This window comes from Monomorium pharaonis, chromosome 7 (genome assembly GCF_013373865.1).
Source record: "Monomorium pharaonis isolate MP-MQ-018 chromosome 7, ASM1337386v2, whole genome shotgun sequence".
NCBI lineage: Eukaryota > Metazoa > Arthropoda > Insecta > Hymenoptera > Formicidae > Monomorium > Monomorium pharaonis.
The window spans coordinates 20,197,891-20,215,900 of record NC_050473.1 but is presented as its reverse complement, the minus strand read 5'-3'; the positions used below and the strand labels follow the sequence as shown (position 1 = coordinate 20,215,900).

Genomic DNA, 18,010 nt, shown 5'->3' with positions numbered 1-18,010 from the left:
CTAAGAGATTTTTATGCCGATCTGGCTTTTCCCCTCGAGCAATAAAGAAACTTTCCCTTGGCTCGAATATTATTTGTGTCATTATTTACCTTACCCAAAAAAGTAATACCGAGACTTGTCCGTAAGGAAGGTTTCGACAATACACAAACTATATTTGAGCGTTTAAATATTCTGCAATCTTACCTTTTCTCGATCTCCGATGTGAATCAGCATCTGTGCCTTACCCTCGTCCAAATAAATCTGCAAGCGATCGGCGCTGTTTTCGAAACTAGTCGCGAATAGAAGGCCGCGCGGTCTCGTCGTTTTGAATCGCACGACAATTTCTTCCGCCTGCGTTTTTGAATCATCCGGCATCAATGCCGTCATTTGTTGCGTGCCGTTCAGATGCAGTGTCGATGCATCTGCAATAAGACACAATAGCTTGTCAATTATTAAAAATACATATTCATGAATTATAAACTCGCGAAATTTATTTAATTTTGGGATTTAACATAAGATGTTTCTGTCTCGATGGATTATTATATAATAGTTTTGTCTTAAGCCTAAAATTTATAAACATATTAAAGGGTTCCTTTGTTTCAAACATCGAACTATCTTGAAAAAGTTATTTATACGAAAATAAACAAAAAATATATGTTTTTACCTTTGCCACAAGTGGGTCCTGTAAAAGATGTGTTAGTGCAGTCACAGTGAAATCGATTCCATCCTTCGATACAAGTGCCCCGATGCATACACGGGTTTGAAAGGCAATGCGAGGTTTGAATGTGGCATGCAGGTCTCACTGCACCTGTAAAATACAAACACAAACATCGGAAAATATTATAGAATTAATCTATTCAATACAAAATAGTATATTACGCAACATAATTTTTTATTTAAAAAATATTATTTGATTTAAAAAATTAATTTATTTGTATACTTCTAATTAAATATTTATTTGAAACAAATTATTACAATTTTGTTAATTAAAGATAATTTTTAATTAAAAAATATTTGCTTGACAAAAAATTGTAATAAAAAAATCAAATGTCAAATTTGAAAAAATATATTTAATTTATTAAAATACTTTTTTATTAAATTTAGAAAAAAATAATATCTAGAATTAATTAGATTTATGTTATTTAGAGAAAAAAATGTTATTTTAATAATCTAAATAATTTTCAAATTCTTTCAGATCAATATAATGTTAAAAATATTTAACCAGAAATATTTAAACCAATTATTAAACTCTTAGACACACGTATTCGTGTTGCTATAGTATTTTAATATACTGTATTAACACAACACTTTATTTACTTTTATTTTAGAATCCAATTTTGAAATCTAAAACATCATTATTATTTCTTAAAAACATGATTAAAGAAGCTTGCTGTGTCTTTTTATTCTGTTGTGTTGTTTTTAATTATAAGAAATAATCTTTGTCCATCTATCAATAATGCTCAGTATTGTTCGCTCAATTTTTTATATTACAAAGTATTTGATCTTATTTACATAAAAAAATTATTTTTTTAAACAAAATTATAGTTTTCTTACTCTGTATATTATTTATATACTTACAAAATAATGTATTTAGTTTTTGCTTATTTTTAAAACATATAAATATTTATTGAACTATAATTTTTTTATTAAATAGTTTATTTTCTTTTTTTAAAATAATTGTTTATTCTTTTATATTTTATATTTATTTATATTTTTTTATATTGTATTTTAAATCAAAGCAATCTCTTTTTAAATTAAAAGATTCAAATTTGAAAAAGTTACTTTATATATGTTACTTTATATGTTAAAAAAAACATATTTCTTTGATTGTATAAATGTTTTGTGAAATCCAAAATGTTTTTTAAAAGAAACACATAAAAAATACAGTAATTTTTTATTAATAAATATTTTTTTTAGTATAGCAATTGAAAATAAATTATTAATAATCGGTTATCTATAACGTTATACATATATCAAACAGAAAGTGCAATTTAAATAGTAAAAAATCAAATTTGTGTAATTTATTCAGAAATTCTTTGTTTATGTGAAAGTTTTGATATAGAAGTAGACAAAATTTCTATATAGAAATTATTTTGCCAAAATGTTTTTCTAAATTCTTAAAGCAATTGAAAGTTTTGCTTGTATTATTTTTAATTAATTAATTGTTATTTAATCGAAAAATGCAACAAAATATCATGATATGTATGTATTTAATTGTAATAATTAATAAATTATAATAATTAGATCTCACATCTGTCATACGTTGACGGCATTGCAACCAATTTTTTCGATATAAAAAAATTATGCTTTACTCGTTCTGTATAAATACTAGTAATACCACATGCCGCAGGATGTTTTCAGTAACAAATAGTTAACAAACATGGTTTATCTCCGTGTAGGACAGAATAATATTTGGTTTCAACACAAACAACAACGGTTTGATTGTTACTTTTAATTACATTATTTCAGATCTATTTTATCTGTCCTCGAAACCTGTTAATGTAAATAATATTATTCAAAATCCATATATTAATGCATATTAATTTAAAAATTAATGTAAAGTCATGATATTGGCAACGGCGATCAAATATCGATAAATAATATCTGAACAAATAATATCTGTGTTGTAAACATTATTTAAAATTATATTTTAGTGAAAGAAAAATATAATCTTTTTATAATTAAAACACAGACTTCGTACTATTTTTCGTAATCAATTACAAATCGTTATTCTTCTTTAACAAATACTTCGTAAGTAATTTTGCATCATCTCCTGGATAAATGTTAAAATTTAATTTAGCTACCTGAATCCTGTTGCTGTGCATATCCCGCGATGTCTATTGGATGTCCATTAATGACGAGATCTCTCATGCAACCCACGTAGCCCTGACGAAGGGTGCCCGTCCACAAAACGGGCGGAACAGTCAATGGCGCAAAAGGCGCACCCACACCACCGATATACAACAGGCCATCCAAGTCTAATTGCGTGGAATCTCCTATCAGCAAATATTGATTGTATTATTAATACGTTTAAACTATTTTTAATAATTATTAAAGAAACTACGTGTCGATCATATTTAGCGTGCACAATAGATCAATTAAGATTTAATAAATTGCAAAAATGTATACGCTGTGACATCGATGTCGATGTTTGATTAATATCGATTCTAAACTTTTATGAACCTCGACTAAATTGAAGCTTTCCGATGTTTCCTGATATCATCGGTCTAAACTTTATTTTCGATATTTTGTACCATAAATATGAAATATTTTCTAGTTTAGACAGAAAAAATTATAAGTCTAAAATTTAATAATTTTAACATCTCTCATCTTTTTCTTATATCCTCTTGATTTCTGTCAACAAATCTAGATTTTGTTTTCCTTCGTACCGCAGTTAAACAAATTATTTCGCAGAGCATGCGAAAGCCAAAGATCTTTTTCTACGCCCGGCAGTGATCCGTGTTATTTGCTTGCGGTTTTACAAGGGCGCGAGGACGGAATTGCTCCAGGTTACGTTGGTACGATTCAAAGGAGAGTTTTGTCGGCGAATTAACCGTCCGTGTAATTCGGCTAACCGCGACAGGCTCCAGTCGTGGTAAGATGAAAACGGTGACACACTGACTAAAGTTATAAATTTATTTCGGGAATGTTCGGTGAGAAGAGGAAGAAAGCAGAAAAGAGAGATAGGCAACTTGATGTATGTACAAATGGAGAAACGAAAATAAATGGAGAAATTTATTGCGATTTGAAATAATTTGCCTCGAAATTCAATGCAATCTGCAGTGTAATAAATAAAACGTGGCAAATAAACCAATTAATAAAATAGGTTATATCGAGTATGTACGTGTTTGAATAATGCATGTTAATTTTATAATATCAACATATTAATCTTAGGGTAAATTCGGGTACAATGACCATAATTTTTTTTTTATGCAATAAAGATACTTTCATTTTTATTATTTTTAATAGCATTTCATATTATTTTACTTTACTGAAGCTTAAAGCATATAATACTATTGACATTAGAGAAAAAAAATTAATGAAAATTTTATATTATCAAAACAATGAAACATAAATATTGGCCATCTTTCACAACTTTTAGAGAAAAGTATTATAAGACAGTTGAGTATATATTTTATGTATTTAACATTTATAAAATAATTTAAAAAACTTATAATTTTACAAATTTTTTTATTGCCCCATATTATCACATATTTAATTTTATTTTTAATCATTTTCAATAATAAATGTTCATATAAGTTTAGCATCTGTTCAACTCATTGTTAGTCCTAAAAAATATCTATGATATATCAATTTTAAAAAATTAAGTGCGCAACTTAATTCGCCTCTTTTTATAAAATATATACACAGTAAAAAATTGTGCGTCCATACGTTAAAATTTTACTATTTTAATGTAAAATTAACATACAATTCATATGTTGTTATTTTTTAAATATTTTTATGTGTTATATTTATCTCAACTTCATAATTTAACATTTTTGATATGTTTTTTAGAAATAGAATATTATTTTGAGTGATTTTAACACAAACATTTTAAACAATTTACACGTCTCAAAGTCAATTTAATATTCTAAAAAAAGTTAAAGTTACTTTTTAAATAATTGTAAACTTCGACATACAAAATAATCAAATTTACTAAAATTAAATGTTTCTATTACAAATAATTGAAGTTAAAATAATAAATAAGTTTGTGTGTACATTTTTTTCTTAAAATGGTATTTTTTTCACTACCCACCGCTACGTGACGTGACGCGTTTTCTCGTGAACAAAATAGCCGATCGTGAGGAGATCGAACGTGAATATGACGATCCTTCGAGCTGGTCGTCACATGTGGTTCATTTCGCAGAGTCTATCTCGAGGAGATCGAGCGCCACTACGACTTCGTTCCGACTCGCACTGCAACTTGTACGCAATTCAACACTGTCGCGGTTCCTCCGATACTGCGTGTAATATCATTAACACCATCGTCATTCTATGAGACTGTTAGTGACTCGCGTGTTCGGAGACAAAACGATTCGCGCTTGATGGCGGTATTACGCGTTCTGATTTTCGAGGACCCGACCGTTTCGGGTGATCTCGGCGATTGATTAATCTCGGCGATCATCCCTCGACGGCGTGATCCCCGGGGGTGGACTTTCAGTATTGGTGGATCCAGGATCACGCCACAAGGAGCAGCCGCAATTGGCCGCGCACGCTTCTATATGTCGGATCGCGCCGCGTCGATCGTGCACGCGCCGGTAACGTGTTCCGATCCGCGCGAATCGAATTCTCGTGCTCCCCCACAAGACGTATGTCAGGCTACGCGATACCGTGACGGGCTGCACGGGGCCGTTGATAACTCGGGGGCAAGGACCTGCCACGATTGCCGCGCAATCCGCAAGAATCAACATTTTTATGAGTTGTTGTAACTACTCTTTCACGTAGTTTTTAACTAATTTGTATGTTGTTTTGACATTACATTTAAAATCATAATAACATTAATAAATGTAAAATATTGTGTTATTTACTTAACACTTCTAATGTGTTAATAAGTAACACATGATAAATGAGTTATTTTAACTTAAAATTTGGAGTAAACTTTCTTGGACATGCAAAAAATGTTAAAATTAACATTTTATTTTTGACTGTGTACCTTCGTTATGTGTTTAACGTTAATTGTGACAATTTTACTGCACTTTATTCGACGTTGTAGCAATTTTCAATAAACATATAAAAAACTTTGCAGGCAGTCAAAAGTAAAAAATATAATATCTATAATATTGTTATTTCGAATAGTATATACGCACATAAACTGCAATAAATATCGATTATCTTTGAAAATAATTACAAAAACACATTATTTAGAAATTATTGGAGAAATTATAGCCATCGGCCGTATGTATATTTTCCATCATACCCTAATTTACCGTACTTTTAAAAATAGCATCAAATTTTGCGCTCGCCTAATTCAAAAAATTGTTTCAAACGTATATAAAGTTATATTGAATTAGATTTTTACATGTAGTAGTGTTTGGCAATGGTAAATTGTCTGCGTTGCCAGCATAAAAAAAACGGAGATAAAAATGTAGTGGGATAGAGAAGTTGCTGATGAGCGGCAGAATTAACAGAAAAGCGGAAACAAACGGATAACTTAGTCCTTCGCTCGGCGAATTTTAGGGGGAAAAAATTACCACTATTCCGTGCGGATAGGTTAACAATTTATTGTCCGTTAATTAGCATTTGGCTTTTGACAATGAATCGGATTGGACGAAAGTTGATGTTTCCGGAAAGTTATAAAAAAAAACATTATATATGCATGTATATGCATATTCGTATATAACAGAATAACAGAAAATATTTGATCTTTCAAGCCAGATAGCTGTTCCATTGAAATATGTAATTGAAAGAGTGAAGTGTGTATCATCGTTGTATAATACGCGCTCTTTTCTAAATGCGATGGCATTTCAATTACGGGGATACGGGCATGTGCATGCTTGTTGGGTTTAAAATATGCGTGGATATGCAAGCTGTTCCGGATTTATCGAATACCCTTTTCGCTACATATTCTGTGACCAAATCAGATAAAACTTTTTTCCGTTTAAATGTCGCAACTCGTATTACTTTGGTTAAATTAACAAAATATAGTTTAAAAATACATTTTTTTTAAATAATTGTAAATTAAGATTTACATGTTTTGCTTGAAATAATGGGTTGCACACCAAAAAGTTTCTTACCTGTTTCTACTTTTTTATCTGTCAGTTAATAATATCATTTTTAAAGACTTTTTTCTTACTTTTGATACATAAATTTTTCAAGTTTGCTAACTCTTCCAGTTTTTAAAAAATAAGTTAAATAATAAGAACTACAGTGACATCTTCAGCAAGTTAAGTTACCGTTATGTAGAAGGATATATGAATCTTCACTGTCTCAATGAAATTCTTTTATCGTTTTTGTGGTATCGTTCACGTGTTTGCGACCGTACATACGTAGTGCTTTATCACTTAGCCATAGTGCGGTGAGTAAATTCTGGACATCGTGGTCCACCGACGTAAACGGTGAGCTGAGCGGACCGAGCAACTCATAATTCAGAGTTACACGCTCGAGGACACTTATCTGCCAGACCGGGTTAGACACTTTATATATACGATGAGATAGCTCTTTTTGAAAAACTGCTACTGCGTACGCATAAATACGCCGCGATAGGAATCGGCAATTCATCGATGGATACATTTCATATTTTAAGAATATTATTTTTCTATTCCGAGACGTATAAATAACAAAACGTGAACATTGAATATATTAGGCTGATGTATATATTAAATGTCACAGTTTCCTTAATTGACAGTATTGGTATCACTATTTTGGCCATATTAGTTTTATAGCATAATCTTATAAAATTTAATCACTTATTATTATTAATTACATTGTGCCCATAAGGTTTTTTTTCAAAAGTTCACAATTTGGTTATTTTGTTTAAAGTATATAGAAGAAAGTTACTAATACCAACATATTATTTTGTATTTCTTAAGAACTATATTAAGGACTATATTTCTTAAGAAGTTATATCACTGTAGCGGCATGAAAATGAGGTACATATTCAATTTTTTTATGTCAAAAAAATTTTTTATATTAAAACGAGTGCATGTACTTTTTAATATGGATATTAAACTTAAAAAAAATTTTTGTAATAATATTTTATTTAAAAATAAAGGTGCAGGAATTACCATAAGAAAACCTTTTTTTTTTAAGTGGCTTCGAGACTTGCAGGCTAGCGACTTTAATTGTTGACCTATATAAACAAAAATTTTTTTTTAATCTACATTAAATTATTTAGTGAATTTAAAAAATATTGTTTTTTAAAAAAAATGGCAAACATTTAAAGTCAAAATAGTGTTTTTATGTAAAAATTGACATAAAAAACAGTTCATAACATAAAAAGTTTTCAATTAATCAAAAAATTCATACGTGGTACCTCGCGGAATGTTGTTTTAAAACTACTGTTAAAATTTCAAGTAAATTGAACCAAAATTGTTAAAATTATGCTGGAAGCCAATTTGAAAAATACAGTTTCGAGAAAAACGCGTTTAAAGTTTCAAAACCGATTTTTTACCTTTTACACGTAAAAATTTTTAGGTTTGAATTTTTTTACTTTTAGTCTGCAATGCCAGAACCATATAATTGCCCTTCTATGGCGATATCTTTCTCCTCTTTCTCTTTGCGAGACAATGTAGAAGACGAGCGCACCTTTTTTACGGCATCCGTGAGCGAGCGTTCGGCCTGTATGCGCATCTCGTTAACTTCTACACAATAATTAGCAATTTTGTCCAATGACGATCATACCTAGCAGCTCCATAATTTTCATAATGCTGCATAAACCATTATTAAACATACAAACTGCAATATCAGTATACGGAGAGAATTTTCTCTTAAAATTTACCCTCAAAATCTGGTAATTGTAAGATAATGTGTTACCTCGAGGAATTTTATTATACTTTTTAGTATAAATTTGCTATACTTTTAGTAAATTCTACTAAAAGTATGGTAAATTTTATAAAAAATTACTATACTTTCAGTAAATTTTACTAAAAAGTGTAGTAAAATTCCTCGAGGTCACACATTATCTTATCTCACAATTACCAAATTTTGAGGGTAAATTTGAAGAGAAAATTCTCTCCCTGTAGCTATGTCAAGTGTTATGTTACCGCTTAAAAAACTCTTGGGTGCTATATTCCAAACTATACCATTAAAGCTTTTATTCCTTTTTTTAAACAATTATTAATGCCATCTACAATTACTTGGGGAAGCTCATTATTCGAAAGTAAGTTACTTGTTACCTATGAAATTCAAAGATTTAGGTATGCGCGGCTGCCGTGCTGAGATACGCTCAAAACGGCGTTGGCACTGCGACTGTACGTTCATAAAAACATCATAAAAATGTTTTGAGCTATAAAACCAATTGGAACTTGTTTTTAAAACATTAAGGCATTATTTAAGCAAAAAAATTTTTTCAATTTTTTGAAAATTTTACAGTGATATAACCCCTTAAACAAAAACTAAAAATAAAACTTTAAAAACACAATACACAATTAGAAAGTGTCTCTTATCAAACGGTATAGCAGTTTTGTAATAATTAATGTTTTTTTTTTTTAATATGACCGCAAATAGAGTGGCTAAGAAATTGAGTTTAAAAACTAATACAATAGGCAGAACTCGTGGCCCCGTAGTAAAGGAATCTGTTGGTTCCATTTTTTGATAATAGTTCTAAAGCATTTTTTGACAATAACTATAGAGTCACTTAAAAAAGGTAAATCGGTTTTATAATCATAAGTAGATGTTACTTTGTGCCGGATTTTTCAGATCCATATATAGTTGAAAGATTAACGTTATTATTCTTGCCAATTTATATATATTTTACTTAGATTATGTTGTTTTGCAAGCTTCAGTTAACAGGCAAGCATTTTTTATCGGTTCATCAATATAGTTGCATAGCGCGATATGGAAGATTAAAGTTACCATAGAAGAGATTACTAGTTTATATAGTTTATTCTTATGAAGAAATATGCCAGTTTAACCCTTTAACGTCACACTAGCACTGTTTTGTATCGTTCACTTCAATCATTCAGCACTCAATGAAAATGACGAAAATATCCATAAGAAATGCATATCCGGGTATTTTCGAGTATGCTCTTTCCGATTCTGATCTTCAAAATTCGAAAAAATTCCAAATTCTTGATGATTTTTGAGATTTAAAAAAAAACCTATTTTTTACAGATGAAATCATTTTGTGGTTTTAATTCGAAGTTTTGATCATGATACACCTTTGATATTTGATCGGAACCTTTTTAAACCGTGCAATTTTTGTTTGAACTTAAAAATTATGTACTTTGTTAAATGAATTTCACCATGGCGGATGTAATGTGGCGGTCGAAACGGCGGAAAATACCAAAATTTCGCTTTTTTCTCATATTTATCGTTAATAATTGATCTCAAATATGCATTAAATCATTCTGATGGATGTAATATAATCACAAAATAATACTAACAAACAAATATGGCAGAATCCAAAATGGCGCTTCGAAATATTAAATATATCGTAAATATTAAGAATTTTCTCGATTTTTTTGCACTTTCTTCGAAAAAATCATATGAAATTAAAAAATTTACATCTGTTGGGGATTGGAAAATTTTAAAATAAGTAATATTATGTTTATTTAACTGTATATAATGATATGCGCACGATCAAATACATACTAACATAAGTTTTGTTTGAATGAAGTTGTGGCCAATCATTATTACATGCATGAATATGCAAATATGTATATATTTATATATACGCATTTATCTACGCACGTGCGCGTCTGTATTTGAAATTTTTATATTGTATAGAAAACAATTCTATAAAATTAATACAGCTGAAACGATTATATTAATATCTTCAATTAGCGAGATCCAATTTTATATGTGCATTAATCTAATAAGTGATTATTAATAAAATGTTTTTTACGATCTATAAAATTGTGTTATAAAATAGTGGCTAATATTTTGTTAGTATCTTATATAATTACACATAAACACACATTTTATAATTAAAATTGTTATATGAATTCGTTACCTGGCGTACGAAACTCAATTGTGTTGCTGTCGACGGTGACTCGACCGTCTCTTTCAACTCTCCTTAGGACAACATCGTGCCAGGCGCCATCATCCACGCGTGTTTTTGACGCTCTTACTTTAATAGGGCCACTCCCGAGATCAGCGTGCAGATAAAGATGTCCGCCAAGAATCTCGAAGGCAAATAGATCTTGCTGTAATAAGTACAAGTACGGAAGTTTACATTACAATATTACCACTTCAATATAAATTGTTCCCGTGCACCCACAAGTTTTCTACGGTCCAAATATGTAAACGTTTATTTTTATTATATATTTATCTGATTTTTTAGTAAAAAAGTATTTAATTAAATAATAAAGTTTATTTATTTAATAAATAATATTAATTTGACAAGCAAGATTTATACTTTTTATAATGAGGAAATAGAACAGGAAGTTTCTTAAATATTTAATAAATTGTAGCATAATATAAAAACTTTGTATTTTTTATTAGTTTTTTGTCTAAAATGAAGAGAAGCTCATTGTCGCAATTTATTGAGTTTGTGTTATCCTGGATAGATGGATGAAGATATATTATGTCGGCGTATCGTTGTTGTTAATAGGATTACGGGTAAATGAAGATGTATTATCGCAACCCAAGTTTACCAACCATCGAAAAAGACTTGTCAACTTTGGTAAATAACGCAATTGGTAAATAACATAAGATCGATACACATCTTTTTAAATCTAACAGTTTACAATTCTTTCTCTAATAAAAAATGCAATAAAAAATATAATATAAAAATACAATAAAAAATATTATAAAATACAAATAATTACATAAAGTATTTTAATTGTATTTAAGTATAATAATTAATTAATATTTGTCATTTTATTTTATTTATAATAAAGAATCATTCTGTATACTTATAGTTTATTCTATGCATTTGACTATACTTATTATTTATAAGATTATGTATTGATTTATGTGCTTATTTTTGATAAATTCTTTACAATTTTTTAAGAAACTTATAGTATCGTTATTAAATTTGATAATCATAAATTAATTTGAGATAGTATTTTTATAAATTTTAGTATATAATTGCCTTTTAAGTTTAGCAACTGTAGCGGCACGTAATTTACAAAACTGAAAGATATATTTAATAATTTTAATATTGTGAAACTATTAATTTTTTATAAACACCGACATTCCGATCAAGAAATAACATTTTCTATTATTTCTTGTTATACTTATTAACGTGAGTAAAAACAAAGAGTAATTATAAAATTCGTGTTTTCTAAATTTTAAAATAATTACATAATAATTTTATATTAAAAAAAAGGGATTTAAGTGTTTAATATTTTGAAAATATCTCAAAGTGCTAAATAATCGTAAAATTCGGATGCGAAGGTCACTGACCGTCAGAACTCATCGATCGTCGGAGTGTCACAGGAGGGTGGAATTGTGCATCGATAATTAAATTACTGTCAGTCGAGTGTGCAACCGCGACTGAAATGAGTTTTGGGACAAAAGCGAGTTGTTATTTCGAAAAACGTTTTTAGTAGCCAATAATTGTTGGACGCGTAATCGCACTTTGACAGCCGCATTTGGTTTCATTGTCCGAAGCTCTTCTGCATTAGTCCACTTTTTTGAGTAACGGATTACTCGTTTTCATATTAAGAGAAATTTTCTCATATTAAGAGAAAATTTTAATATCATATCGATCATTTGGTTCTTGTTTTTTTTTGTTTTTTTTTTTTATTACAATGACAGCAGTAATTGAGAGAAAGCTGAATAAAGGATACGTACCCTCGTCTGCGCTCCGCTGCGGCTGTACATGATCAATCCATTGGGCTCGTTCGTACGAATTTTGAAGGATATAGTTCCAGATTTGGCGCTCTTCCAGGGTGGCAGAACCTGAAACAAATGAGACAGATGGTTTCTACTACGTCGCCTGGGAGTTTAGGGAAGAAAAAAAGAAGCGGTGGTGGAAATAACGGAACGGAAGAAGCCGCGTCGTCCTCGAGGAGAATGGACGAGCTAGCCTTGTCGTGCCCAGCATCCGCAATCTCTACGTGCAATCTTACGAATCCGCCATTCATCATAAAGCTCTTGAAAGAATCAGATCACTCGTTTAGGCATGAGCGACGGCGGGGTGAAATCATCGCACTCGATCTAATGGTGGCTTGCAGTGCCGGTCGTGGACCTCTATTCACGTGCTCATTCAAAATGTTCAGTCAATATTGTAAATTTGTGATTTTTCAAGATAGCCGTCACTATGGACTCAGTCAGTAAAAATACTTGATCAAAAGTTTGAGTAATTGTGATTAATACTTAAAATTTTACTACTTCATTTTTGATTGTAGTTGTAACTGTGACTAAAACCAGAATTGGGAAGTAACTAGTTACTTGTAACGAAGTTATAGTTAGCATTACTTTTTTTCAGTAACTATAACTTTACCTCGTTCCTCTTTTTTATCTGTAACTGTAACTTTGTTGATTTTTGAGATAACAAGTAATTACTTTAGTAATTACTTTTATACACATATTTCAATTTATTCATCAGCATGTGATTTGTGTTCGGTACACATACACAAAATAAACAATAAATTTTTGATAGCTGTATAAACAGTAATGTGAAAATTTTATTATTTAAAACAAAACACGATACTTTTGATTCATTTTGTCATAATTTTATCATAAAATTTGAATTCAACGAACTTTTTAACTAAAAAATATTAATCTTACAATTATATATACATATACAATTATATATATATATATATATATATATATATATATATATATACACATTTAATTTATATTAGTATACATATAAATATTAAATTCTTATACATTATTAACTCAGTTAATATATTAAATATATTTTGGATTTAAATTCTTATAATAACTGTGATTTATTATACAAAATAATAGAGCATATAACCGAATGTATAGTGTAAGCAAAATAATTTAGTATAATATTAGAAATGTGTATAAATTTTTATACTTTAATTTAAACATCAATATATATAAACATTACAAAAATAATAATTAATAGAAATAATTAATACAAAAATAATGACATTATTTTTTCAATGACTATAACTGTAACATGTTACTTTCCAGAATCGGTAATTTGTAACGGTAAACTACAGTTATTTCTACAAAGTAATTTTTTCAATCCTGTTTAAAATTAATGTGACGATAATCTTTTATTTAATTACATATAAATGCAAATGCATATTTCCCATGTATAAATTATTCTATATAATTAGCCGTCCGAAACATAATTCATACGCATGCACGCACACTTACACACGCATATATTTTACATACCTTTAGACTCCTGTATAAAATATAGAGATCTTTTTAATTAAATATTTTTTTCCTATTTGCCTTCAATATTTCAAATAGTTTCATAAATATTTGCTGCACTTTTACCAAATAAAATAGTCATTCCTTTATCAACCATCGCATCTAGCGAAAATATTTTTTTTTTTCGAGAAACAAAATATTTCAAACAAAAATATATCTTTTTATACAGTACTTGTTACAACAAGTGTTTAAAGTATCAACAATACTCAAACGACAGTGCGTTTCCTATTTCTGAACGAAATAAAGGATAAAAAAATGTGTCTTCGGTAGTTCTCCCCAAGTATGAAACTCATTTCGCGTGCCAGCAGTTTGCGAAATAATAGAACGTTGACAAACATGCGTAGAGAAAAATCCGAGAAAATCACAGAATTGCTACCGTGGCGAAGCGAGCGATACACCCACACATACGCAACACCCACACAAAGAATGCGTTCCACACCGAAATCGGAGGAAACAAGAAAAAAAAGAGTGCACGGACAGCATCGCGCAAAGACCGGAAATAGTCGGTCGAAATAGAGGGTTGCATTCGCGTGTGCAGTGTGTGTATACAGCCGTTTCCGCATTCGCGAGAATGGACTCTATCCAAATGTAAATATAAAAGCGTCCCGTTGTCCTCATATCACTTTTATCCTGCAATTATTTCTTATAGGTTTTACGAATCTCATTAGCTTGGATGACCTTTATATTCCTTAATTTCTAATCATAGCTCAATTCATAGTGATTGTTATAAAAATTACTATATACAAGTCTTATTCACAGGCTTATTGTACATAATTTGATAAACTATTTTATAGTTATTGCAACTAGTTTTAATTGCAATAATTATAAAATGATTTGTACAATTACGGTAATATTATTTGTGCAACTATTAATTCATAGTGAAGTAACTGTAATTATGTAATTATATAAACTTTATACTTAGTAAATGACAATTATATTCCTCTAATTTATGTACGATCAATTAAGCATCGGAAGTAACTACAATTGTGAAACAGTCATAATATAACATCCTAAGTGTTAGGAGTGAGAAAGACTCTCAATCGATTCAATTTATTCGTTATTTATATTTTTTTTTTTTCAGTCAGTTTATCCAATGATTCCTTACAAGTAATTAATATTATCATATTTGTTTAATTCATACAATTTATTATTGTTTTTATTATATCTCTATGATACATAGTTGAGCTACTATTTGTTCACAAATATAATTATAATTATAATTGCCACAATTTTTTCTCCGAGGGTACATACTAATTTGTTTCAATGTAAATATAGCCAGTACTTAATATTATTACACCGAAATAATGTTATGACACCGAAAGAAAAAATAGTTGCAGAACCATGATATCACTATAACTTCTGTCATTTTTGAATCCAACTATATTTTTATTATTATTCAACAATATAAATTATAGTTTGTTTAAATTAAAGTTCTTATAATCATGGTATTGGTCTATGCAACTTATGATATGGCTGCCATAATTAAAACAAAGATTTTAATATAAAAAGTTGTAAAACAATCATTATAAGCATTTACTATAACATATAATTATTATTATCAATAGTAATTGCTATATAAAAATAATGTTTCTGACTATAATTATTTTACTATATAATTATAGCTGTAAATATCATACATTTCTTTCTCAATACATTTGACACAGTTTACCGTTATGTTACGGTGCATTTCGTTTCCTCCTTGCTATCTTATCTGGTGATCTCCGAACCATTTAAAAGATTCATTTTCTTTTGGAGGACACACTTTTGGTGAACTTAATTAAATCAGATAAAGATTCCTCGTCGTTTCTTTTATTGCAACATTTACTTTATTTGTTTCATTTCACCGTATCATAAAATTCCGAAATTTGTCTTGTAGGTAGAGAATAACGTCTTTGATAAATTAGTAGTCGTATCAGATGCACGTCAAACATTTTACGGAATAGAAAAATAAATGAGGTGTGTGAAAATAAATAAAATACACTGCTGGTACAAATCCACCTTGTCTCTTTTTGCCCGAACCCCGTGCATCTCTCTTTCATTCGATTTTGCGAACAATCGATGCAGCTGGGAGAAAAGTGTACGACGTGCCACATTATTCGCTTTGACAGTCAAAAGTGATGCAGCCATATTTAAAGTCGCTCGACATTATACGGTCAGGTGTGCTCTCTGAATAATGCAGAGCACGCCTAACCGCTATGAATCAGCATCAGACGAAATGGGTCCTCCTGTCGTAGCTCATACTTCTCCTCTATCTTTTCAGCTCCGTAAAGATTCAGCATAAGCAACCACAAGACGTTGCCGTAAGGATACATTTCTCGCCTTTTTTCATACCAAACAACTTGCTGCTTTATTTTACAAAAAGATAATTTTATACTTATATTCAAGCATTTTTGTGTAATTAATTGCACTTTTACAAATAGTTGATAGTTCAATTTGACAGTTAATTTATATTATCTATTTTAAAAAATTTGATATATAAAATAATTATTTTTTATATTTAACTTGTTGAGAAAACTTCTTGAAATTCTTGCATTTTTATCATATATTTTATATATATTTTATATTATACATTTTATAAGGGTGGAATATACGACTTATAAAAAATTTAAAAATAATGTTTATAAATAACGCACTAAAATGATACAATAATCTGCGTGTTTAAAAATATGTTTAAAAATTTATTAAAATAGTACAAAAATAAAGAAATATTGCAAATTTTATTTTATAATAACTCTTGCATGTTTTGAAGTTTTCGCATAAAGTACACTTGTGCTAATGCATATCTTTTCTAATACTTTGAGCAAATTATAAGTTTGAAAAATTAAAAAATATAGATAAATACATTAATCATTAATGGTTTCTCTATCCTGATGTGACTTTCAAGTTTAATATATTGATATCTTGTTGATCTGATTCAATTTTTTGCTACAATATAACATATACATCTCATTTTATAATATTTCCTTTATAACCAATAAGATTCTTTGTAGCGATTATTATTTCAATTTAAGAAAATTAAAAAAATGAAAATTATAAATTATAAATTTATTGTTAATTTATATTTAGAGGTTAATATTTGTCAGTTTTACATTACATAAATTTTTTATAGCCACAAAAAAATTCAAGCTACAGAAAACTAAAAATATGTCCAAAAAAGAAAAAAAATTATAAGAAATTTTTTTTTTAAAAGAATTAAACAAAAATCTTTACATTTGATTAAAGTATTAATAAACTTTTCAGATGTAATTATCAAACTTTATTCATAATTACATAGACATTTATTTTATAACAGCTAAATTTATTTTTAACTTTAATTGAATTTAATTGTATATTTAAATTTTTAACTTTAATTTTTTTTTTCTTAAATTTGGTATTAGTTTAAAGAGTCATAAAATCGAGGGTTGGCATTTTTATATCTGGACAATGTTATTATAATTATAATTATTATGTTAATTTATCATATAGCTTGTTTTTTTATCCAAGAAACACACAATAAATAATATGATAAATATTATGACGTCTGTGCAAAGTACTTTCGACAAACTGTAATGCATATAAATACTATTAACTCTCCGTGGTCGCATGGTATGTACAGCACCCCAAGTAATTTTCGATTCTAATTTACGTGGTCTAAGATTCCAAATTCAACGCTAAATTTGACTATTATATTTGCTTATTCTCATTATTTTAATTATCGGGGCATATTTTTAAATTTTTTAATAAAATGTATCAATACTACTCAAAAATTTAAAAATGCAAGGTAGGTATAATAAAACCCCAAAAATGTCAGTGGGATATAACACTCCATGTAACCAATCTGTTACAAATTCGTGTGATCGGAGAGTTAATATTTTGATTTTACTTACCTCAAACACTCATTAAATTTACACTTTTTGCGTATTGTCATAGAACAGAAACACACACTTTTGTCATAGGACAAACTTTCCTTTTGCATAACGCATAACACATAAGAAAATCTATTAATCAAAGGTTTTCATTTTCTGGGGGGGGGGGGGATATAGGATTCTGCATTATGCGCTATGCGTTCCCATATATGATTCCG

The 18,010-nt window shown here is 28.9% G+C and overlaps 1 protein-coding gene across 5 annotated transcripts in view; it reads right to left on the bottom strand.

Annotated features, from left to right (window-relative positions):
• The window catches only part of LOC105834973 (neurexin-1), a 421,734-nt gene that overhangs the window by 159,182 nt on the left and 244,542 nt on the right, over window positions 1-18,010 (bottom strand). For all 5 annotated transcript variants that reach the window (XM_036290354.1, XM_036290356.1, XM_036290358.1 and 2 more), the window contains 5 exons: window positions 12,379-12,486; window positions 10,592-10,784; window positions 2,784-2,975; window positions 644-787; window positions 184-401 (listed from right to left, as the gene is read on the bottom strand). In XM_036290354.1, the coding sequence (XP_036146247.1) occupies window positions 184-401; window positions 644-787; window positions 2,784-2,975; window positions 10,592-10,784; window positions 12,379-12,486 (855 nt within the window). The remainder of the gene's footprint in view (window positions 1-183; window positions 402-643; window positions 788-2,783; window positions 2,976-10,591; window positions 10,785-12,378; window positions 12,487-18,010) is intronic.